Source organism: Enhydra lutris, unplaced genomic scaffold, assembly GCF_002288905.1.
Source record: "Enhydra lutris kenyoni isolate GAN:26980312 unplaced genomic scaffold, ASM228890v2 scaffoldscaffold2, whole genome shotgun sequence".
Taxonomy (NCBI): Eukaryota; Metazoa; Chordata; class Mammalia; order Carnivora; family Mustelidae; genus Enhydra; species Enhydra lutris.
Genome location: NW_019154086.1, coordinates 47,552,783 through 47,577,464, shown reverse-complemented (window position 1 = coordinate 47,577,464; position 24,682 = coordinate 47,552,783). Strand labels below are relative to the sequence as shown.

The 24,682-nt window shown below is 35.2% G+C and overlaps 1 protein-coding gene across 1 annotated transcript in view; it reads left to right on the top strand.

Annotated features, from left to right (window-relative positions):
* LOC111150096 (syntaxin binding protein 5 like) overlaps window positions 1-24,682 on the top strand; it is a 416,035-nt gene that overhangs the window by 60,389 nt on the left and 330,964 nt on the right. Inside the window, exon 3 of the mRNA XM_022507443.1 lies at window positions 19,931-20,028. Within this exon, the coding sequence (XP_022363151.1) occupies window positions 19,931-20,028 (98 nt within the window). The remainder of the gene's footprint in view (window positions 1-19,930; window positions 20,029-24,682) is intronic.

Below are 24,682 nucleotides of genomic sequence, written 5' to 3'. Positions count from 1 at the left end.
GTCTTTGAGATAGTGATTTTATTTCCTTTGGATGTATATCTAGAAGTGGGATTGCTGGATCATATGGTAGTTCTCTTCTTTATTTCAAGGGGCCTCCATACTATTTCCCATAATGACTGTATCAGTTTACATCCCAACCAACAGTGTACAAGGGTTCCCTTTACATATGCACCAATATTTGTTATCTCTTGACTTTTTGGTGATAGCTAACCTAACAGGTGTGAAATTATACCTCATTATAGTTTTGATTTTTATTTCCCTAAAAATTAGTGATGTTGAGCAACTTCTAACATACCTGTTGGCCATTTATATGTCTTTTTTGGAAAAAAAAATCTATTCATTCCCTTGCTTATTTTTTAGCCCAGTTATTTTATTGTTACTATTTTTTTTACAATTGGATTGTTATGAGTTCCATACGTATTTTGGATATTAACCCCTTATCAGATTTATGGTTTGCAAATACTCTCCCATTTCATAGGTTGTCTTTTTATTTTGTTGATGGTTTCTTTTGCAATGCTGAGGCTTTTTAGTTTGATGTAGTTCCACTTGTTTATTTTTGATTTTGTTGCCTGGGCTTTTGGTGTCAATTCTAAAAAAATCATTGTCAAGACCCCTGTCAAGGAGATTTTCCCTTTTGTTTTCATGTAGGAGTTTTATGTTTCAGGTCTTAGGTTTAAGTCTTTAATCCATTTTGGGTTGATTTTTATGTATGGTGTTAATATAAGAATATAATGCCATTCTTTTTATAAGATTTATTCATTTATTTTAGAGTGAGAGAGAGTTGGAGGGGATGGTCGGGGATGGATAGAGGGAGAAGGAGAGAAAAACTCAGACTTCACGTTCAGTATGGAGCCAGATCTGGGGCTCAATCTTAGGACCTTGAGATCATAATGTGAGCCAAAACCAAGAGTTGGATGCTTAACCGACTATGCCCCATGAAGTGCCCCACAATATCATTCTTTTGCATGTGGCTATACAATTTTCCCAATACCATTTATTGAAAAGACTGCTTTTTCCCTGTTGAATATTATTGGTACCTTTGTTGTAAATTAGTTATATATGTATGGGTTTATTTCTGGGCTCTCTATTCTGTTCCATTGTTCTGTCAGTTTTTATGCTAGCACCATATTGTTTTGATTAATACAGGTTTGTAATATAGTTTGAAGTCAAAGAGTGAGAAGCTTTGTTCTTCTTGCTCAGTATTGCTTTGACTGTTTGGCCTCTTTTATGGTTCCATATGGATTTTAGGGTTATTTTTCTATTTTTGTGAAAAGTGTCATTGGAATTTTGATGGGAAATTGCCTTGAATCTGTAGATTGTTTTCTATAGAATGAACATTTTAACAGCATTATTTCTTATTTATGGACACAGGATATCTTCGTATGTATTTGTGTCATCTTTGGCTTCTTTCATCAATTTAAAAAAATTTAATTTAGTTTTTGAGAGAGAGAGAGAGAATATGCACAAGAGCAGGGAGGGGCAGAGAGTTAGAAGGAAAAAAAGAATCTTAAGCAGGCTCTACTCTTGGCATGGAATCTGATGGGGCTTGATCTCACAACCCTGAGATCATGATCTGAGCGGAAATCAAGAGTTGGATGCTTAACTGACTGAGCAATCCAGGCACTCCTTTCATTAGTGTTTTAAGAAAACTATAAGCTAGTATCCCTGGTGGTGGGCATTAATGCAAAAATCCTCAAAAAAATTGTGGCAAATTTTATTTAACAGTACATTAAAAGGATTATACACTATGTGCAAGTAAGATTTATCCCTGGGATGCAATGATGGTCAACATATGCAAAACAATAAATATGATCTAACACTTAACAAAATAAAGAATGAAAACCATATGATCATTTCAATGATCATATGCAAAGAAATTTTGACAAAATTCAGTATCCTTTTATGATAAAAACTCTCAACAAATTAGGTATAGAAGAAATGTACCTCTACATAATAAAAGCTATATATGGTAAGTCAAAGATAACATCATACTCAATGGTGAAAAGCTGAACAGAGCATTTCCTCTATGTTTAAAAGCATACAGGTATGTCTACTCTTGTCACCTCTGTTCCATATAGTAATGGAAGTCATAGCCAAAGTAGTTAGGCAAGAAAAAGAAATAAAAGATGTCTACGTTGGGGGTACCTGGGTGGCTCAGTGGGTTGAGCCCCTGCCTTCAGCTTGGGTCATGATCTAAGGGTTCTGGGATCGAGCCCTGTATCGGGCTCTCTGCTCAGTGGGGAGCCTGCTTCCCCTCTCTCTCCACCTGCCTCTCTGCCTACTTGTGATCTCTCTCCCTCTCTGTGTCAAATAAATAAAATATTTTTAAAAAAGACATTTAAGTTAGAAAGGAAGAAGTAAAATTAATTATCTATATTTACAGATGATATGATCTTACATATAGAAACCCCCAAAGACTCTATGAAAAACTGTTAAATAAATTCAGTAAAGTTACAGGATACAAAAATAAAAATAAACATCTAAAAATCAGTTGTGTTTGTTTATACTAACAAGAAACTATCCAAAAAAGATATTAAGAACACAATTCCAGTAACAATAGCAACAGAAATAATAAAATATTTAGGAATAAATTTGATCAAGGAATAAAGTTCTGCAGACTTCTTGAGGTTTCTTTTACTTTCTTTTTTTAGAAGGCATCAAATAATCAGGGAACTTTATTTTCAAAGGACAAATCAAGTAAGACATAGCTTTCATTGACCCAAACATGCATAATCCATCCTTAATATAAAATGTACTCAATTAGGAAATTACACATGAAATACAAAGGGAATGCAACTTTACATATGTAAATGATTGCTAGCCATAGCAATTTAACAGTCAAATTAATAAAGACATGTACAATTAAAAAAAAAAAAAAACCCTAACATCTTAAAGCCAATTATCTATACTAAACCAGAGGATATGGAATGGTTTCACTCAAAGCAAAGAATAAGGCACCTGCTATAAATTTAGAACAAAAACTTTCATTTTTAAAGTTACAATAAAATAGAATTAGTCAACCAAGACACTTGCTTCAAAGAGGGAAACAAGTCTAGGGTTGATTTCCTGGGTGACAAAGGCAGGTTAATAATGCAGATAAAAACCTGCCAATCCAAGGTCAGCTGATTCCTTCCCTGTTCTTGAGTAGTTAAGTTCCTAAATACTACACATGAATGGGGGAGGGGCAGAAGGAGAGGGTGAGAAGAAAACAGACTCCCTACCAACTACAGAGCCTGATGCAGAGCTCCATCTCATGACCCTGAGGTCATGACTTGAACCAAAACCAAGAGCAAGAGTTGGTCACTCAACTGACTGAGCCACCCAGGCTCCCCTTGAGGTTTATTTTTCCATAGCTTTGTGCTACTACTACCCTAAGGATCGGGATAATAAGTATGTCCAGTATCTTTTTTTTTTTTTTTTTTAATTTTAATTCAAGTGTCCTTAAATATCACCCTTGGAGTTAGTGTTTTCCAGTATGAAAAATACTTCCATACAAAGCTTCTACCTCGTAGATAAGGTTGGTCTTCAGCTTCTGGTCTTTGCTTTTTCAATTTTTTCCAAACAGACACCCTCCTCCCCCTTAGGAATAAAAGCACTGCTACTCATGATGATAGTCCCACTGTGAAAAGGTATTTAAGTCAATGTATTATTTTATCAAATATCTCTTCCAGGTGTCTTTCCCAGGTTTTTGTTTTCTGACTTATTGTAACTGGTATAAAACTATTTCTGTCCTTGTAAGAATTGAATTTTGGATAACAGACTAAAATAATGGAAATTTGGGGGATATATGGAACCAAAAAAACACCTGTATTTCTCCTGACTTTGGTGAGTAGAACTCTTAGAGTCAGAATAAATGGGTCACATTTTGTCTCTTCAAGTGTCTTCTTGCTTCTCAATTATTACCTTATGGACTGTACTGGCTATGATTGAGGCCTCTTACCAACCACAACTTGACATGGAGTTGTCCTTACAAACCATAGGATAACTAGCCTATCTTTTATTTCTTTTGTAATCTCTGCCAATCTTTTCTTTTTTCTCAGAGCCTGGACCTTGTCTCCCATTCTTAATCATAAGTTTCTGAGTTCTCGTGTCCATTTTTACTGTATCCTAAACCACTATATTTTGCCATCACCCACCGTCTCATTTTTTCTTGCCCTATATTTGCAAAATGAACTGTTTTTACACATTATAGGAAAACTAATAAACTAATGCTTCTGACTTTTATAAGTGCCTTGAGTTATAAAGCCATAAGAACTGTAAAGCCTTGTGTTGGATCAGTTTTTTCTTTTTTTTTTTTGGATCAGTTTTTTCTTAACCTGATATTCCAGAATGGCCTTGTAAGTGGGATGTAAAAAAGTATTTTGCTGGTATGGTTTTTCCCATACTCTTATGATACAGAGATCAGAGATAAACACGTCTCCTCCTTTTTTGATACACTTTTACTAATTTCTTATTTGAAGCATGAGGCATAAGGATCACTTGATCTTACTTATACCACTGAAGTTAGGAGAAGTGTTTGGTTATTGTCTTTTTGGTTGCTCTAACTCAGTGGCTGATCTTGATTCTACCATAAGTTGAAGCTCTGTTATTTCTTATAATCCTCGGAAAGTCATTTCTTTATGGCTCTTGTTTTATATTCATATCATGCAAATCAGGTTATATTCTTTAATCTTGAGACAAGATTAGAGTACTGAAATGTTACATAGCTCTTATTTTCAAAGCTGTCAACCTGTATATTCACTAGTTTGGTGACCTTGGACAAGTTGATTAACCTTACTGAGCCTCAACTTCATCTGTAACCACATATCTCATGGGGCTATAGAAATAAATGAAAATTAAGTAAGATAATCCATGTAAAGTGTTTTTCATTGTACCTTGTACATAGAAAACAAATGGTGACAGCAGCTTTGGGGATAATGATTATATGCATATAGTCTTGATTTTTTATTTCTAATGTAGCAAGAGGAAAACTATCATTTTCATATTCATTGCAACTAACAGTAGATAGGCTGAGAAAAGAAAGACATTGCAAAATGCTGTTTTTGTAAGTAGATTATAAATTTAGATCTTATTTTTATTTGTAATGGAGGCTCAAATTGTCCATCATCCTTATTATTAGATATTTAAAAAGTTGTCATCTGAAGAAGAGAGGTAGCCCTCAAATACTTAACAGCTATTTATACTTACAGAAATAACAATAGTACAAAATATCTCAGTGGACCTTTCGAAATGCAAGTGTATAGCTCGCAGGGGAATCCAACTAAATAAACACTGAATCATCTTTAATAGTCTAACTCCACAACTAGTTAGATCATTAGTCCTTTTGAATCATGGAACATTATACTAAATATAAGCCCATTATTTGTTTCTTTTAAGGAATACATTCTTAGCGAGAAATACAGAACTACCTGTCTGTCTATTATGTGTTTTAGGTCTTCCATGGTTTCTAGTACAAAGTATTTGTATTAAGAATATAATGGAATTGAAAAGAACCTTGAAATAACTCAGTTCATTCTTTCTCTCTCTCCTTTTTTTTCTTTTTTTCTTGTAGTTGAAGAAGCTGAGAACTTGAGTAATATGTCCAGGTTAGACAGTGACAGAACTAGGACCTGTACTAGCTCCCTACTCCTAACGTGATATTCTTCCATGTTACTCTGTCTATAATTTTGCTTCACAAGATTAGTCTTTTCTTTTAAAAGTGATTTTTATTTTGGGGTGCCTGCCTGGTTCAGTCAGGGGAGCATGTGACTCTTGATCTTGGGTTTCTAAGTTTGAGCCCTATTTTAGGTGGTAGAGAATACTTAGAAATAAAATCTTTAAAAAAATGTTTTTTATTTTGCTCCATGGACAAATTATTTTTCTGACTACCAATTTTCATTTTGTTATATATCAATGAGAAAAGATCTTTATGTTCACAGAAATTTGGTATCTATATAGATGTATAAAAATAGATAAAATAAAAGATATACATATTTCTTTCAAGCATGATATAAAATTAATTTGCAATGTATTGAATGTTAAGTAAGTTAAAATTTCGGTAAATTTTAGTAAGTGTTAAACTGTGGCATTGGCTCAGAACTTTAGCAAATATTTCATGTAGGAGTGACGCCTTGACTTGGGATTTGAGAGGTGAATATTTTATTTTTGAAAAATGCTAATAGTTAGGATCTTACTTATTTATCACTATGTATAAATAACTTCTACTGTTAGGCTTTTGGAGATACTTAGAAAAGAGATGCTTTCAGTAGCTTGAATCATAGAACAATAATGAAAAAGTTTTTGAGGCGTATATATATATATATATATATATAAATAATTTCTTCTTGAAGACTAAATTCTAATGGGATTTTGTTGTCATAGCTACAACACCAACTAATTACATCAGCTCTGTATATCTAATGGAATTCTAAGTTAAGTTGTAACTGCTATGGTATTGAATTAACCTTGATATATAGGAATATAATCCTGCTATTAATCAGATTAAATTCAGCCTAGTGAAAAATGTTTTGTCTCCCTAACCATTTTGTATATTAGGAAGTATATTAACCAATGCTATTGGGTAAACATTTGTTTTTAGGCTTTTAACAAATTTGACAGATGTCAAATTAACAACTAAAAATATAAATGGTGATTTCCTCCCAATTTTACTGATAATTGGTTATTGCTAATAGAAGTTACTGATTTTTGTTTCTTTACCTTGTGTCTAGACAACTTATCACATTCTTTTATTTCTAAAATATTTTTGTAAATTTTTCCCTTAACTTTTCTGTACCTATATATATTACTTCAGTTTCTTATCTTACTGAATTAGCTTGAGTCTATAAAACAAAGCTGAGGGGTGTCTAGGTGGCTCAGTTGTTAAGCATCTTCCTTCAGCTCAGTTCATGATCCCAGGGTCCTGGGTCCTGCTTCCTGGGATGGAACCCCATGTCAGGCTCCCTGCTCTGCAGGGGGCCTGCTTTTCCCTCTCCCACTCTTGCTACTTGTGTTCCCTCTCTTGCTGTCTCTGTCTCTGTCAAATAAATAAAATCTTTAAAAACAACAACAAAGCTGAATAATAATTGAAAAAATGGACATGTGTGTCTTCTCCCTGATTTTGATAGAAATGACTATAGCTTTTTGTTGTTTAGTTTGTTATTATTTTTGTTATTGTTGATATTTATCATCTTTATGTAATTTCCCTCTAATCCTGTTTACATTAGATGTTTACTTGGATTGGCTGTTGAATTTTGTCAAATGCCTTTCCAGAGACTATTGATATAATCATGAGGTTTTATCTTTTAATTTGTTGAGTTAATGAACATTGGTATGTATCCTGATACTGACCTGTCTTTGTGTTAATTTAAAACCTAAAAATGAGATTAGGCAGTCAAACTTTTTGTCTAAATCTAACACAGACGTATTTTAAAATTTTCTTTCTCTTCCATGCATATGTGACAAAAGAAAACATGCCAATGATCCTCTTCTGGCTTAATAAAGAAAATTCACATGTATTTATATATTTTCCTGGAAATGCTCTGTCAACTTAAATATTATTATCAGGGGAACACATTATTTAGTAAAAGAACCAAACAGAATTGTATGTTCCTTAGAAACTAAAGATTACTTTCACAAGAGGTGGCAGCAATCAGTAAAGTATAGCCTCCTTTTTAGAAATAACATTTGCAAAGACATTTATATGCTGAAGAATATTATCTGCTTTACTGTATCTGTATCTTGCCAAGGTTTATTCTGTGAGTAGTAAGAAATGCCTCTAGTTTCAAGACTGAGGCCTAGAAAACTTAAAATTTAAGTTAAGGAAAGGTGAAGGATGAAATATATGAAATATATTAGTAACAAATGGAATACGAAGTATATATATTTAACATGTATACTTACATTTCTAGAATAAATTTTATTTGGCCAAAGCTTATAATTGTCAATATATTTTACTGGATTTAATTTACCAATATCTTGTTTAGTATTTTATAACTATATTCATAAATATTTAGTTTATAATTCTTAAAACAATCTGAAATTATATACATTCCGCCATGTGGTGAGTTTCCTGTGAAATCACTATTATAGTAAAAATAGAGAACATTCTCATCACTCCTGGTTCTTCGTAGCGGTCCTTCTTTTTTTCTGCTCCTGGATCCAGGCAATAGCTAATTTGTTTTTTTGTCACTAGGGATCATTCAAATTTTATATAAATAGTCATTCCCTTTCTTTTTCTTTCTTCCCTCTCTGTCTCTATCTCCATCCCTCTTCTTCCTTTCTCTGAATATATATACCCAATGTATTTAATACACTGAAAGATGATTTCGGCAACTGGGGAAAGAGTTTGGGGTCGAATTAGTCAGTAGTACATAAAAGCTAAAGAAATGCAGCTTAAAAAAAAAAAAAAGGTAACCCCAGAGAACAAAAACTTTTGTGAGGCAAAATTAGTAATTAATATCAATAGTGTTAACACTGTGATTTATTGGGGGTTGGGGATACGACAAAGGTGCTTGTATAAATAATGAGGGGGTAGGTGAAAAAGAATTTTTTTTTTTGAAAAGTCAGTAAGCAGCAATGTAAAAATGTTATTTTGAGACACATTAGGCAAATACCCAAATAAATAGCAGAAATATTGAGAAGTAGTTGCCTCTGGGAAATACGAAATCAGAGAGGTAAGGGGATACCTTTCTTTTTTTTTTTTTTTAAAGATTTTATTTATTTATTTGACAGACAGAGATCACAAGTAGGCAGAGAGGCAGGCAGAGAGAGAGGAAGAAGTAGGCTCCCTGCGGAGCAGAGAGCCGGATGCGGGACTCGATCCCAGGACCCTGAGATCATGACCTGAGCCGAAGGCAGCGGCTTAACCCATTGAGCCACCGAGGCGCCTGGGGATACCTTTCTAATTTCTCAAATATCCTTTAGATTTGTCTGATTTGTTAAACTGTGTGTATGATTACAATAAAAATAAAACTAAGATAAAGAGAATAAGGTATTAAATTTCAGAATATTAATGACTTAATTAGCATTCCATTTCTATTATATCTGCTTACAAATATCTTATGAAATGGGGGTATATTAATGCCTTATTCTTTATTTTAATATCAATTGCTTTTAGATCTTTGAACATGATAGCTTTCTCATTCTTTCAAGAGATTTAAAATTCTTCTTGAGAACTGGTACCAATACCTCAATTACCAATGGAATCCACATGAGTAGATACTTTACCATATAGAACAAGTTTACCTTTTTAGCACATTTTGATGGGGATTCATAGGAATTTGTTAATTTTGTTCCCATTATGCCACTCAGTGGCATTATATGCCTGTCATTGTCCTCTTGCACCGTCTTTTCCTTTATTTAAGATAGCAGGAAATCATTTAGCAATACTTTCAGTGCCCCAAGATGACATCGTATTTAGGGAAGAGTTTAGACCTATACACAAAGCCCTAAAAAACTCAAAGCTTAAGTGATTTGGCTGTTATTGGAAACAAATATTGAAATTGAGGGGTTTTTTACTAGCAGTGATGTTGCTCCACAGTTACAATAGTGATTGCTTTTTGCTTACTAAAATATGCTATCCATGTAAAAGTCCTTTTTCACACAGGAGAGTAACCAGATATCTTATTTCAAATTATTTATGACTTACTGAACAAATTTTGAGACTGCAGTTATTTTCCTATTTCTGCATTCAAAATCAGGAATGATTTACCTTACTGTACCTATTCCCCTGAGTGTAACATTTATAGACCAAACCAGGCAAGTGAACTTATATGAAAAAAGCATGTATTATATAATTATAAATCTTTACAAGCAAATTTTTTACCTAGAGGAATTTTTAAATAACATAAATTTATTGCATAACTGCTATATTCTATCTTTTGTAATCCATAAATGTTATTTTTTTCTATATAAGCATCCCTCACTATCTGAAGGTAGAGTGTTCCTGTGAGACCCTCATAAACCTAAAGGGCATAAAGCAAAGAAGCAACTACCACTAATTTATAAGGAAAAATTTTTTGAGCATTCCCAGACCCCCAAAATAACCTCTCTTAGACTTTCCTGATGCCTTAGGCCACGTCTTGCTAACAGATGCATAAAATAAATTGAAATAAAGTGCAGATGCTCAGAGACACAGTTTAAAACTATGGCAGCTTGATGCTGAGATGCTGAGTGTAGTTCCTAGAGAACGCTTGGTGGCACTACTCTTTTTTTTAACGAATTAATTAATATTTTTATTATGTTCCATTAGCCACTGTATCATTAGTTTTTGATGTAGTGTTCAATGATTCATTCCACTCTTCCTGCTTATAGCATGCTTATAGCCCCTATAATGGCTGGCTGCAAAACAATCACTCAACTCTATTTTCACTTTTTACCTTTTTTTGGTAAAAGTGAAAATCCTCTTCACATTTCTTTTGCTTGGCAAAAACAGGTACTACTGTAGGTCTTTTGTAAAAGTATAGTGGCATATGTGAACTTTCAAAAAGCATCAGATATCTGGGAATTTCTAATAGTCACTTTTGTGTTACTAGATGAAACCTGGTGCATGATTCTAGGAATTCTATGCTCAGGTTATGGAAATGGTAGCTTTGGCCTATCAGTAGTATATAAAAATGATAAATATAGGCATGAAAAATCAATATGGTAGAGAGCTGGAGTTCTTTTAGTATAGAATCAAAAGCTTTCTTTTTTGGACTAATAATCAAAACTAGGGAACATGCCTCATAAATTAACTTGGTGGTCTAGTGAATATTTATTTTTAGGAATGGTTGAGGTGGGTATAAGGATACCAGTTAAGATGTTTTAATAGACCATAGTAACTGTGGTTTAAAATGTAAGAGTTTGGGGTGCCTGGGTGGCTTAGTTGGTGAAGCATCTGCCTTTGGCTCAGGTCATGATCCTGGGGACTTGGGATTTAGCCCTGAGTCAGGCTCCCTGCTCAGTGGGGAGTCTGCTTCTCCCTCTCCCTCTGTCTGCTGCTCTGCCTGCTTGTGTGTGCGCTCTCTCTTTCTCTCTCTCTCTGTCAAATAAATAAATAATTTTTTTTTAAATGTAGAAATTTCTTTCTCTTTCATGAAATCTAAGCTTAAACAACCCAGGACTGATTCAATGACTATATCGTATCAAGAACCCAACAAACCTCTTTTCTGTTATGAAACACCTTTCTATCTTGTTACTGTGTTATCCTTAGCCTACAGCTTCCATTTCATGTTCTAAGATGGCTGATCCAACTCCTGTCATTGAATACATTTTCCAGTTAGTAGGAAGGTGAGAAAAAAAGAAGTATTTGCTTTACTTTTAAGGCTTCATATCATTTTTGCTCTCATTCCTTTTTCAGAATCTAATCTCATCTTCTGTGGAGCCTGAAAAATATAGTATGAACTAGATTGTTATGTGCTGAACTCAAAATTTTATTACTGTAGAAAAGGGAGAAAAGAATATATTGGGGAGCCACAGGGTATCTGTCACAGGTGGTTATGAGGCTGTTTTGAAATATTATAATAGTATTCAGCCTTAGTCAATCAGGCAAGATATAAATTCTGCTTTGTCTCATACTGCTGTCAGTTCCACAATGGTCCTTCTGTGTTCTTATTTATACATTGAGGAAATTAAAATTTAAACTAAACTAAAACCAGAGCTGAGATGTTCAAATTCCTTGCTAGCTGGGTTCTGGTTAAATTCAATCATTAGGAGGCACTTATTCCAGATTTAAAGACAGGGAGAAAGTAAGTGTGTTGTCTCTGGTAGTGCCTCTTGCAGTGTCAGCAGTGAATACAGAATATTTTTTTCATCTCAGAGGTGGTAGCAGTTTCCTTAACTTAGGATAATAGAACCAAACTTTCCACATATTTGCAACCATTCTGTTTTATATCTTTCTTTGCTTCAAGTATCTAGAGAGATTTATAGAACTGTTGGCACAGTTGGCCACCTCATGTCATCCCTTATAATAACGTCAAGGGAGAATGCTATGGACTGAATTGTGTCCCCCTAAAATTTGTATTTTGAAACCTAACCCCCAATGTGTTGGTATTTGGGAAGGGGAAATTGGTAGTTAATTAAGGGTAGATGAGGTCAGAAGGGTGAGGCCCTCATAATGGGTTAGTGACTTTTTACAAAAGGAAAAGAGAGATTGTTCTCTCCCCATCATGTGAAGATGAGTGAGAAGGTGGCCTTCTGCAAGCCAGGAAGGAACTGAATTGGCAAATGACTTGATCTTGACTTCCCAGGTTCCAGAACTGTGAGAAATATCTTGTTTAAGACACCCAGTGTATGATATTTTGCTATATCAGCCTAAACAGTCTAATATAGAGAGTAAAATGAAAGAAAACAAGAGAAGCAAAATGTCATTAAGAAAAATTAGGTATTTAAAAACCTCGTTTTATTTTTTTATTTTTATTTATTTATTTATTTATTTATTTATTTATTTGACAGAGATCACAAGTAGGCAGAGAGGCAGGCAGAGAGAGAGAGGAAGGGAAGCAGGCTCCCTGCTGAGCAGAGAGCCCGATGCGGGGCTTGATCCCAGGACCCTGGGATCATGACCTGAGCCGAAGGCAGCGGCTTTAACCCACTGAGCCACCCAGGTGCCCCAAAACCTCGTTTTATTTTTAATCAGCTTTGCTGTCATCTTATTTTACCAACTGAGCATAAACTATAGTATTTCAACAATCCTTCTTGGCACTGTCTAAAATTGTGAATTTGTTACCTTGACATGGTTGTCTTCAGACTCTGTTCTGCATTTTTCTCCTGCTTCATTTATTTTTACTGCATTTTGTCATTCTAATTAATAGCCTTAATTCTTTTGAAATCAACCAGATTCCCCAACTGATCTAACGTCTTACAGCATAATTTATCTAATGATACAATATCAGAATATTTTATATTCGTGGGGAAAATAATATTCTTTTCCTTCAAATTAAGATATAATTCACTTACTATACATTTTACCTATTTAAAGTGTACATTTCATTGTTTTTCAGTATATTTAGAGAGTTGTGCAGCACTACTATAGTCAATTTTAGAACATTTTACTACCCCCAAAATGGTTGCCTATAACCTTTAGCAGTCAATTCACATTATCCACAGCCTCTATCCCCAATGCCTAGGCAGCCAGACATATAATGTATGTATCTATAGATTTTCCTATTCTGTTCATTCTATTCAATTGAATTAATATGTGACTGGCTTCTTTCAGATAGCATAACATTTTCAAGGTACATCCCTATTGTAGCATGAATCTGTACTTCATTCTTTTTATTAATGAATAATATTCCACTGTGTGGCTATACTGTATTTCATTTATCTTTTCATCAGTTGAGGCATATTTGAGTTGTTTCTATTTTGTGGCTATTGCGAATAATGCTGCTATGAACATTTGTATTGAAGTTTTGTGTGGATTTCTTTTTTCATTGTTCTTAGTTATATAGCCAGGAGTATGATTACTGGATAATAGGTAACTATATATTTCACATTTTGAAGAACTGCAAGCTGTTTTCCCAAGATTTTACACATATTTTTATATTCCCACCAGCAATGTATTAGGGCTCCAATTTCTCCACAACTTTGTCAACATGTGTTAGCATCTATCATTTTTATTATAGTCATCCTAGAGACTATACAGTTGTTATCTCATTGTGAATATGATTTATTAATGGTGGTGTCATATGCTTATTGGTCATTTATATATATATTCCTAGGTGTCTATTATTTTTGGTACAATTGTTAATGGGACTATTTTCTTAATTTCTCTTTCTGTGGCTTCATTATTGGTGTATCAAAATACAACAGATTTCTGCACATTGATTTTTTTAATCCTGCACCTTTACTGAATTCGTTTATCAGTTCTAGCAGTTTTTTTGGTGGAGTCTTTTGGGTTTTCTGTATAGAGTATCATGTCATCTGCAAACAGGAAAAGTGTAATTTACCAATTTGGATGCCTTTTATTCCTTTTTGTTGTCTAATTACTGTGGCCAGGACTTCCAGTATTATGTTAAATAAAGTGTGAGAGTAGGCATCCTTGACTTATTCCTAACCTTAGGGGAAAAGGTTGCTTTTCCCTATTGAGAATGTTAGCTGTGGATTTTTCATATAATGCCTTTACTATGTTGAGTTATGTTCTCTATAAACTTTCTTTGTTGAGGGTTTTTATCATGAATGGATGCTGTACGTTGTCAAATGCCTTTTCTTCATCTATTGAGAGGATCACATGGTTCTTACTCTTCTTGTTACTGATGTGATATCTTCTATTGATTGATTTGCAAATACTGAACCACCCTGGCAACCCAGGAATAAATCCCACTTGATTATGGTGAATGATTCTTTTAATGTACTGTCAGATTTGGCCTACTAGTATTTTATTGAGAATTTCTGCATCCGTGTTCATCAGGGATATTGGACTGTAGTTCGCCTTTCAGTGAAGTCTTTATCTACTTTGGTATTAGAGTAATGCTGGCCTCATAAAATAAATTTGGAAGTTTTCCTTCCTCTTCTACTTCTTGGAATAGTTTGAGAAGGACAGGTGTTAACTCCTCTTTAAATGCTTGGTAGAATTCACCTGTTAAGCCATCTGGCCCTGAACTTCTGTTTGTTGGGAGTTTTTTGATTACTGATTCAGTTTATTTACTGGTTATTGGTTTGTTTGAATTTTCTGTTTCTTCCTGTTTCAGTTTTGGTAGTTTATATTTTTCTAGGAATGTATCCATTTTTTCTTGGTTGTCCAACCTGTTGGCATATAGTTTATCATAATATTCTCTTATAATTGTTTGCATTTCTGTGGTATTGGTTATTCAGTCTCGTCTTTCATTTGTGATCCTATTTGAGTCTCCTTATCTTGATATATGTGGTTAGAGGTTTAATAATTTTATTGATTTATCCAAAGAACAAGCTCCTGATGTCATTGATCTGTTCTATTGTTTTTTCAAACTTCTGTATCATTTATTTCCACTCTAATCCTTTCTTCTGCTGGTTTTGGGTTTTGTTTATCATTCTTTTTCTAGCTCCTTAGGCATAAGTTTACGTTGTTTGAGACTTTTCTTGTTTAAGTAGGTGGTATTGCTATAAACTTCCCTCTATAGCCACTTTTGCTGCATCCCAAAGTTTTTGGATTGTTGTATTTTCATTTGTTTCCATGTACTTTAAAATTTCTTCTTTTATTTCCTGGTGGACCCATTCATTTTCTAGTTACATGTTATTTAACCTCTATGTATTTGTGATCTTTCCAGATTTTTCTAGTTTCATAGTGTTGTGGGCAGAAAAGATGCCTGGTATGACTTCAGTTTTCTTGAATTTTTTGAGGCTGGTTGTGTGGGCTAATATGTGATTTATTCTGGAGAATGTCCCATGTGCACTTGGAAAGATTGTGTATTCTGTTGTTTTAGGGAGTAATGTTCTGAATAAATCTGTTAAGTCCATCTGATCCAGAGTGTCATTCAAAACCATTGTTTCCTTGTTGATCTTCTGGTTAGATGATCTCTAACTGGGGTTTTGAGTTCCTCTACTATTATTATATTATCAATGAGTTCCTTTATGTGTTTGTTATTAACTTTTTGTTAATACATTTCCATTATGTATTTGGGTGGTCTTATTTTGGGTATATAAATATTTACAATTGTTAGATCTTCTTGTTGGTTTGTCCTCTTTATAATGATAGTGTCCTTTTTGTCTCTTTTCAGTCTTTGTTTTAAAGTCTATTTTGCCTAATGTAAGTACTGGTACTCCAGTTTTCTTTTGACATCCATTTGTATGATAGATATTTCTCCATACCCTTACTTTCAATTTGCAGGTGTCTTTAGGTCTGGAACAAGTCTCTTATAGGCGGCATATAGATGTGTCTTATTGTTTTTATCCATTGTTGTTTTTATCCATTTCATAAATGGAACATTTATTAGTCCATTTACTCTGAGTTATTATTGATAGATATGTATTTATTATCATTTTACTTTTTGTTTTATGGCTGTTTCTAAAGATTTTTTTGATCCTTGTCTTTCTGTCTTTCATGTTTTGCTGATTTTCTTTAGTGATATATTTGGATTACTTCCTTTTAATTTTTGCACATTTACTTGTTGTTTTTGATACATGGTTACCATAAGGTTTGTGTATAGCCTTTCTATGTATAGCAGTCTATATTAAGTTGATGGTCATTTAAGTTTGAACCTATTATTTACTATTCTTATCCCCATGTTTTACATATATGATGTTATATTTTGTATCCTTTTATTTTGTGAGTTTATTGACTGATTTTTTACAGAAATGTTCATTTTTATTGCTTTTGTGTTTCCTGCCATCATACTGTCAGTTTTTTTTTTTTTTAAAGATTTTATTTATTTATTTGACACAGAGAGAGATCACAAGTAGGCAGAGAGGCAGGCAGAGAGAGAAAGGGAAGCAAGCTCTCTGCCGAGCAGAGAGCCCGACGCAGGGCCCGATCCCAGGACCTGAGATCATGACCCGAGCTGAAGGCAGAGGCTTAACCCTCTGAGCCACCCAGGCATCCCCATACTGTCAGTTTTGATCTTCCTTTTCCACTCACAGTCCCCTTTAATACTTCTTGCAGGGCTGGTTTAGTGGACATGAACTCCTTTAGTTTTTTTGTTTGTCTGGAAAACTCTTATTCTCTCCTATTCTGAATGATACCCTTGCAATAGAGTATTCTTAGGTGTAGATTTCTCCCATTCAGCACTTTGAATATATCATGCTTCTCCCTTTTGGATTGCAAAGTGTTTGGTGAAAAATCTCTTGCTAGCTCTGTGGGTTTTCCCTTGTACATTACTATTTTCTTTTGTCTTGCTGCTTTTAGCCTCCTTTTTTTTTTTTTTTTTTTTTTTTGAGAGAGAGAGAGAATATGAATGTTGGGGAGGGAAAGAGGGAGAGAGAGAATCCTAAGCAGGCTCCATGCCCAATGTGGAGCCTGACATGGGGCTCAATCTCACAACCCTGAGATTATGATCTGAGCCAAAATCAAGAGCTAGACACCTAGACATTTAACTAACTGTGCCATTTAGGCACTCTTGTGGACTTCCTTTTTTGATTTTTATGGGAGTTCTCTGTGCTTCTGGATCTGGATATCTGTTTCCTTCCCCAGTTTAGGGGAGTTTTCAGCTTTTATTTCTTTAAATAAATTTTCTGTCCCCGTTTTTTCTCTCTCTTTGCTCTGAGACTCATATAATATGAATGTTATTACTTTTGATGGAGTTCTTGAATTCCATAAGTCTAGTCTCATTTTGCACAATTCCTTTTTCTATCTTTTGTTCAACTTGATTACTTTCCATTACTCTGTTGTCTAGGTCACTAATTCATTCCTTTGGTTCTTTTGCTATTCATTCCATTAAGCATGTTTTTCATTTTGTTTATTGAGCCTTTTATCTCTGCTGTGCTATTCCTTATCTCTCTGTGTTAGGGGTCTCACTCATGTCTTCTACTCTTTCCTCAAGTCCAGGAGTATCTGTGATTCATTGCTTTAAATTCTCTTTGAGGCATTTTATTTAGATCTGTTTTGCTTAGACCTCTGGGTGTGGCCTTGTCCTCTTCTTCCATTTGGGATAAATTTCTCTTTCTCATTTTTTTTTCCTTCCTGTGTTTGTTTCTCTGTGTTAAGAAAATTGGCAATGTTCTCTGTTTTTGAACCAAAGTGACTTTATGAAGAAGAAGTCCTACAGTGCCCTGGTGTGTATTGTTCCCTGTTCACCAGAATCTGTCACTTCAGGAGAGTATCTTATGTGTGTTGCTTATGTCCTGATTTTGTGTCTGAGTTGCTTTTCTTTTCAGTGCAGTTGTCAGACTGATGCTTTGCCTATTATCGCTGTACTTGCTCTCGGTGGTGTTGGTGGGACCTAGGCAGGCCAACTCTGAGGGGTTGTGGCTTTGAGAGAATTTGTGAATGGGGCAACACTGTTAGCAAATTTGTGCAGGGCCGCTAGTCCTATGCCAGATCCCCTGAAGTTCTGTGGAAACTGAGGGCTGTATTCCCCCTGGTGGCTGGGGGCACATGGCCGGGGACTATGCACTGGCTGGGTGCAGTGTGCAGCAGTGGCTGCAGTGGGCACATTGGCAGCTTTCACAAAATTGGCACTGAGCCCAGGGCCAAAGCTAGCTGGCTTGGAATAGGTGAGTCCTTAGAGGAACTCATGGCATACTGCTAGCAGTTTAGGTAGCAAATGCCTGTGTAACCTGACTGCTGTAGATGACCCTCTGTTTATGCTGGGGAATAGGGGAGGAAAATGGTGCCTGCCAGCTCCCTCTTTTTCAGAGAAGTTGCTGAACACATTCTGAATCAGTATGAATAAATCTGTCTCCCATTAGCCCCTGGTGTTGTGTAAATTGCCATTTTTGTGCTTCCTGTCCAGGTAGGCTGTTGTCTCTTTAACGGCAGTGACCCGGCTATCACTTGCCTTTGTGGCTAGCCCAGTGCTGCATCAGCTGACTTTTAAAGTTCCAGGCTCCAAGTTATACAAACTCATGGAATTCAGCCCTTCTCATTTTCAAAGTCAAACATGAGGATTAGTCTTCCCCCTTGTATGCTGGTCCTAGGGACCATTTTTCTGCCCTCTGCATATGCTAGTTTCCCTCCTCCTGCAGGCAGCTTCCTCTGCCTTTTTGTCTTTCCTAAACTTTCAGATGCAGCTTTTTCTCTGTTTTTAGTTGTGGAGTTTGTTTTGCCCTTCTTCAGATTGGAGGGTTTAATCTACTTGGATGTGAATGATACCAAGTTATAAACATAGATGGTGTGAGCTCAGGGTCTTTCTACCCTGCTATGTTCCCCAGCTCCTTCCAGAATCTACTTTTTTTCTGACCTATGTGAGTCCCCTATTTCTTTGAAAAGTTATATTTCATGTTGAAATTAATTCCTGTATATTATTACATATTCTTGTTAGTCTTGTCAGCTTTATGATATTATTAACTCTTTATATTTTTCTTTTTTTTTCCCCATTGTATGACTATGAAAGCTTTCAAACACACAGAGGAGTTGAAAAGTTATACTATGAGCATTCATGTATCTATGTGTATACACACACATACACATACATACTCAGAATGTAGATTTTACAATTATCATTTTGCTATATTTACTTTATAATGTATGTCTATCCATCTATGAACCATAATACTTCTATGGATGCATTTTGAATTAAGTTGCAGATGTCAGTAGACTTTACCTCTTAAAAACTCAATATGAAAAAAAAACTCAATATGCGTATCATTAACTGGAGTTCAATATTTGTTTATAATACTATTTTCTTATCTTTTTTTGACACTTAGTTTACACACAGAAAAATCATAAATTTTATTGTACAATTAGATGAGTTTTTAACCAGTGTGTACACTTGTGTAATCCACCTTTATTAAAATAAAGAATATTGCCTTTACTCATACTCCCTTTCAGTGAGTTCTCCTCAAGTCAACCACTGCTGTGATTTTCTTTTTCATCATAGGTTAGTTTTGCTTGTTCAAATTCTAATATAATTATACTGTATGCACTGTTTTGTATATTACTTCTTTTATTTAGCATAACATTTTTGAGAATCATCCATGTTGCATCTATCATTAGCATTTATCATATTTCAACTGGTGAGTGGTAATTTATTGTATGAGTATAGCACATTTTTGGTTTTGATTCTCTTGTTGGAGAGCTGGACTGTTTCTAGGTTGTTAAGTATATAGCTATTAGGGACATACTTATACAGATTATTATGTGGCCATATGTTATTTTCTGGGATGCATACCTAAGAGTGAAATTTATAAGTCATAGGACAGATAGTGTTAGAGAAAATGGCAAGGAAATTTTCCAAAGTGTTTGTGTCATTTTATATTCCTACCAACATTTGGTAGTAGTAATTTTTTTAATTAAAAATAATTATTTTACTCATTATGGTAGTTGGACAATGGTATCTTTTAGTTTTAATTGTATTAATTTTTATTTCCTTGATCACTGTTTTTACTATCTGCTCTCTTTCAGACAGTTCGGCATGGTTTCCCTTATCAGCCCACAGCATTAGCCTTTGATCCAGTTCAGAAAATCTTGGCTATTGGGACAAGAACAGGTGCTATACGAATGTATCCTTAATTTTTGTTTTATTATTTGTTACATTAATACCAATTACATTTCCTTAAATATTCAGGTAAGTGGAATATGATCAAATAAATTTGGTTTCTTTGAAGTGAGTAATGATTGTGAAAGCTCATATTGTCCAGTTCATTGGCATATTTTTAGTGTCTCTGACATAACTATTGATGTCCTTTCTTTAATTCCTTTGGATAAATACCTAGAAGTAGAAGTGCTGAATCATATGGAAGTTCTAGTATTAATTCCTTGAGAAAACTCCATACTGTTTTCCATTGTAACTGTACTAATTTATAGTCACACTAATAGTGTACAAGAGTTCCCTTCTCTCCATATCCTACACTTGTTATTTCTTGCCTTTTTGGTAATAGCCATTCTAACAGGTATGAGTTGATATCTCACTGTGGTACTGGTTTGCATTTCTCTGATAATTAGTGATGCCTAGCAAATTTTCATGTACCAGTAGGCCACGTGTAGGCCTTTGAAAAATGTCGTTTCAAATTCTCTGCCCGTTTTTTATTTTTTAAAATTTTTAAAAATATTTTATTTATTTATTTGACAGAGAGAGACACAGCGAGAGAGGGAATACAAGCAGGGGGAGTGGGAGAGGGAGAAGCAGGCTTCTGCCGAGTATGGAGCCCGATATGGGGCTTGATCCCAGGACGCTGGGATCATGACCTGAGCCGAAGGCAGAGACTTAACCCACTGAGCCACCCAGGCACCCCCTCTGCCCACTTTTTAATGTAATTGTTTTTTATCTTGTTACTGAGTTGTATGAGTTCTTTATATATTTTGGATATTGACCCCTTATTACATATGTAATTTATAAATATTTTCTCCCATTTATTTTGTTGTTGGTTTCCTTTGCTGTACAGAAGTTTTTAGTTTGATGTACTCCTACTTGTTTATTTTTGTCCTGGTATTGTATCCAAAAAATCATTGCCAAGACCAATGTCTAGGAGCTAATTACTGCCTTTATTTTCTTCCAGGAGTTTTATGGTTTCAGGTTTTCTATTTCAAGTCTTTAATCCATTTTGAGTTAATTTTTTATTAACATATAATGTATTATTTGCCTCAGGGGTAGAGGTCTATGAATCATCAGGCTTATCCATTTCATAGCACTCACCATAGCACACACCCTCCACAATGCCCATAACCCAGCTACCCTATCCCTACCCCCCCACTCCCCAGGAACCCTCAGTTTATTTTGTGAGATTGAGTCTCCCTCTGAATCCCATCTTGTTTCACTTTTTCCCTCACTACCCCCATGACCCTACTTTGCCTCTCAAATTCCTCATATCAGAGAGATCATATGATAATTGTCTTTCTCTGATTGACTTCTTTCACTTAGCACAATACCCTCTAGTTCCATCCACATTGTTGCAAATGGCAAGAATTCATTTCTTTTCATGACTGCATAGTATCCTATTGTATATATATACCACCTCTTCTTTGTCCATTCATCTGTTGATGGACATTTAGGTTTTTTCCATAGTTTGGCTATTGTGGACATTGCTTCTATAAACATTCAGGAGCATGTGCTCCTTCGGATCACTACATTTGTATCTTTAGGGTAAATACCCCGTAGTGTGATTGCTGGGTCATAGGGTAGCTCTATATTCAACTTTTGAGGAACTTCCACGCTGTTTTCCAGAGTGGCTGCACCAGCTTGCATTCCCACCAACAGGGTAAGAGTGTTCCCCTTTCTTCGCATCCTCACCAGCATCTGTCATTTCCTGACTTGTTTATTATAGCCTTCCTGACTGGTGTGAGGTAGTATTTCATTGTGGTTTTGATTTGTATTTCTCTGATGCCGAGTGATGTGGAACACTCTTTCATGTGATTGTTGGCCATCTGGATGTCTTCTTTGCAGAAATGTCTGTCATGTCCTCTGCCCATTTCTTGATTGGATTATTTGTTCTTTGGGTGTTGAGTTTGATAAGTTCTTTATAGATTTTGGATACTAGCCCTTTATCTGATATGTCATTTGCGAGTATCTTCTCCCATTCTGTCAGTTGTCTTTTGGTACTGTTGACTGTTTCCTTGGCTGTGCAAAAGCTTTTGATCTTGATGAAGTCCCAATAGTTCATTTTTGCCCTTGCTTCCCTTGCCTTTGGTGATGTTTCTAGGAAGAAGTTGCTGTGGCTGAAGTCAAGGAGGTTGCTGCCTGTGTTCTCCTCAAGGATTTTGATGGATTTCTTTCTCACATTGAGGTCTTTCATCCATTTTTAGTCTATTTTTGCATGTGGTGTAAGGAAATGGTTCAGTTTCATTCTTCTGTCTGTGGCTGTCCAATTTCCCCAACACCATTATTGAAGAGACTGTCTTTTTTCCATTGGATGTTCTTTCGTGTTTTGTCGAAGATTAGTTGACCATAGAGTTGAGGGTCCATTTCTGGGTTCTCTATTCTGTTCTATTGATCTATGTGTCTGTTTTTATGCCAGTACCATCCTGTTTTGATGATGACAGCTTTGTAAAGGAGCTTAAAGGCTGGAATTATGATGCCACCAACTTTGGCTTTCTTTTTCAACATTCCTCTGGCTATTCAGGGTCTTCTCTGGTTCCATATAAATTTTAGGATTATTTGTTCCATTTCTTTGAAGAAAGTTGATGGTATTTTGATAGGGATTGCATTAAATGTGTGGGTTGCTCTAGGTAGCGTAGACATTTTCACAATATTTGTTCTTCCAATCCATGAGACTAGAACATTTTTCCATTTCTTTGTGTCTTCCTCAATTTCTTTCATGAGTATTCTATAGTTTTCTGAGTATGGATTCTTTGCCTCTTTGGTTATGTATATTCCTAGGTATCTTATGATTTGGGATGCAATTGTAAATGGGATCGACTCCTTAATTTCTCATTCTTCTATATCCTGACACTTTACTGAATTCCTGTATGAGTTCTAGCAGTTTTGGAGTGGAGTCTTTTGGGTTTTCTGCATAAAGTATCTTATCATCTGCAAAGAGTGAGAGTTTGTCTTCCTCTTTGCCAATTTGGATGCCTTTTATTTCTTTTTGTTGTCTGATTGCTGAGGCGAGGACTTCCAGTACTATGTTGAATAGCAGTGGTGATAGTGGACATCCCTGCTTTGTTCCTGACCTTAGCAGAAAAGCTCTCAGTTTCTCCCCATTGAGAATGATATTTGCTGTGGGTTTTTCGTAGATGGCTTTGATGATATTGAGGTATGTACCCTCTATGCCTACACTGTGAGAAGTTTTGATCAAGAAAGGATGCTGTACCTTGTCAATAGCTTTTTCGGCATCTATTGAGAGTATCATATGGTTCTTGTTCTTTCTTTTATTAATGTGTTGTATCACATTGATTGATTGGCAGATGTTGAATCATCCTTGCAGCCCAGGAATAAATCCCATGTGGTCATGGTGAATAATCCTTTTAATGTACTGTTGGATTCCATTGGTTAATATTTTGGTGAGAATTTTTGCATTTGCATTCATCCAGGATATTGGTCTGTAATTCTCTTTTTTGATGGGGTCTTTGTTTGGTTTTGGGATCAAGGTATTGCTGGCCTCATAAAATGAGTTTGGAAGTTTTCCTTCCATTTCTATTTTTTGGAGCAATTTCAGGAGAATGGGAATTAATTCTTCTTTAAATGTTTGGTAGAATTTCCTTGGGAAGCCATCTGGCCCTAGGCTCTTGTTTTTTGGGAGATTTTTTGATGACTGCTTCAATCTCCTACTGGTTATAGGTCTTTTCAGGTTTTCTATTTCTTCCTGGTTCAGTTGTGGTTCAGTTCAGTGCAGTAGAGACTAGTTTATATGTCTCAAGGAATGCATCCTTTTCTTCCAGATTGTCTAATTTGCTGGTGTATAGTCGCTCATAATATGTTCTTATAATCGTTTGTATTTCTTTGGTGTTGGTTGAGATCTCTCCTCTTTCATTCATGATTTTATGAATTTGGGTCCTTCCTCTTTTCCTTTTGATAACTCTGGCCAGGGGTTTATCAATCTTATTAATTCTTTCAAAGAACCAGCTCCTACTTTCGTTGATTTGTTCTACTGTTCTTTTGGTTTCTATTTCATTGATTTCTGCTCTGATCTTTATTATTTCTCTTCTTCTGCTGGGTTTAGGCTTTGTTTGCTGTTCTTTCTCCAGCTCCTTTAGGTATAGGGTTAGGTTGTGTACTTGAGACCTTTCTTGTTCCTTGAGAAAGTGTTGTATTGCTATATATTTTCCTCTCAGAATTGCCTTTGCTGTGTCCTACAGATTTCGAACAGTTGTGTTTTTATTTTCATTTGTTTGCATGAATTTTTTTCAATTCTTCTTTAATTTCCTGGTTGACCCATTCATTCTTTAGTAGGATGCTCTTTAGCCTCCATGTATTTGAGTTCTCTCCAAATTTCCTCTTGTGATTGAGTTCTAGCTTCAGAGCATTTTGGTCTGAAAATATGCAGGGAATGATCCCAGTCTTTTGGTACTGGTTGAGACCTGATTTGTGACCCAGGATGTGATCTATTCTGGAGGATGTTCAATGTGCACTAGAGAAGAATGTGTATTCTGTTGCTTTCAGATGGAATGTTCTGAACATATCTATGATGTCCATCTGGTCCAGTGTGTCATTTAAGGCCTTTATTTCCTTGTTGATCTTTTGCTTAGATGATCTGTCCATTTCAGTGAGGAAGGTATTAA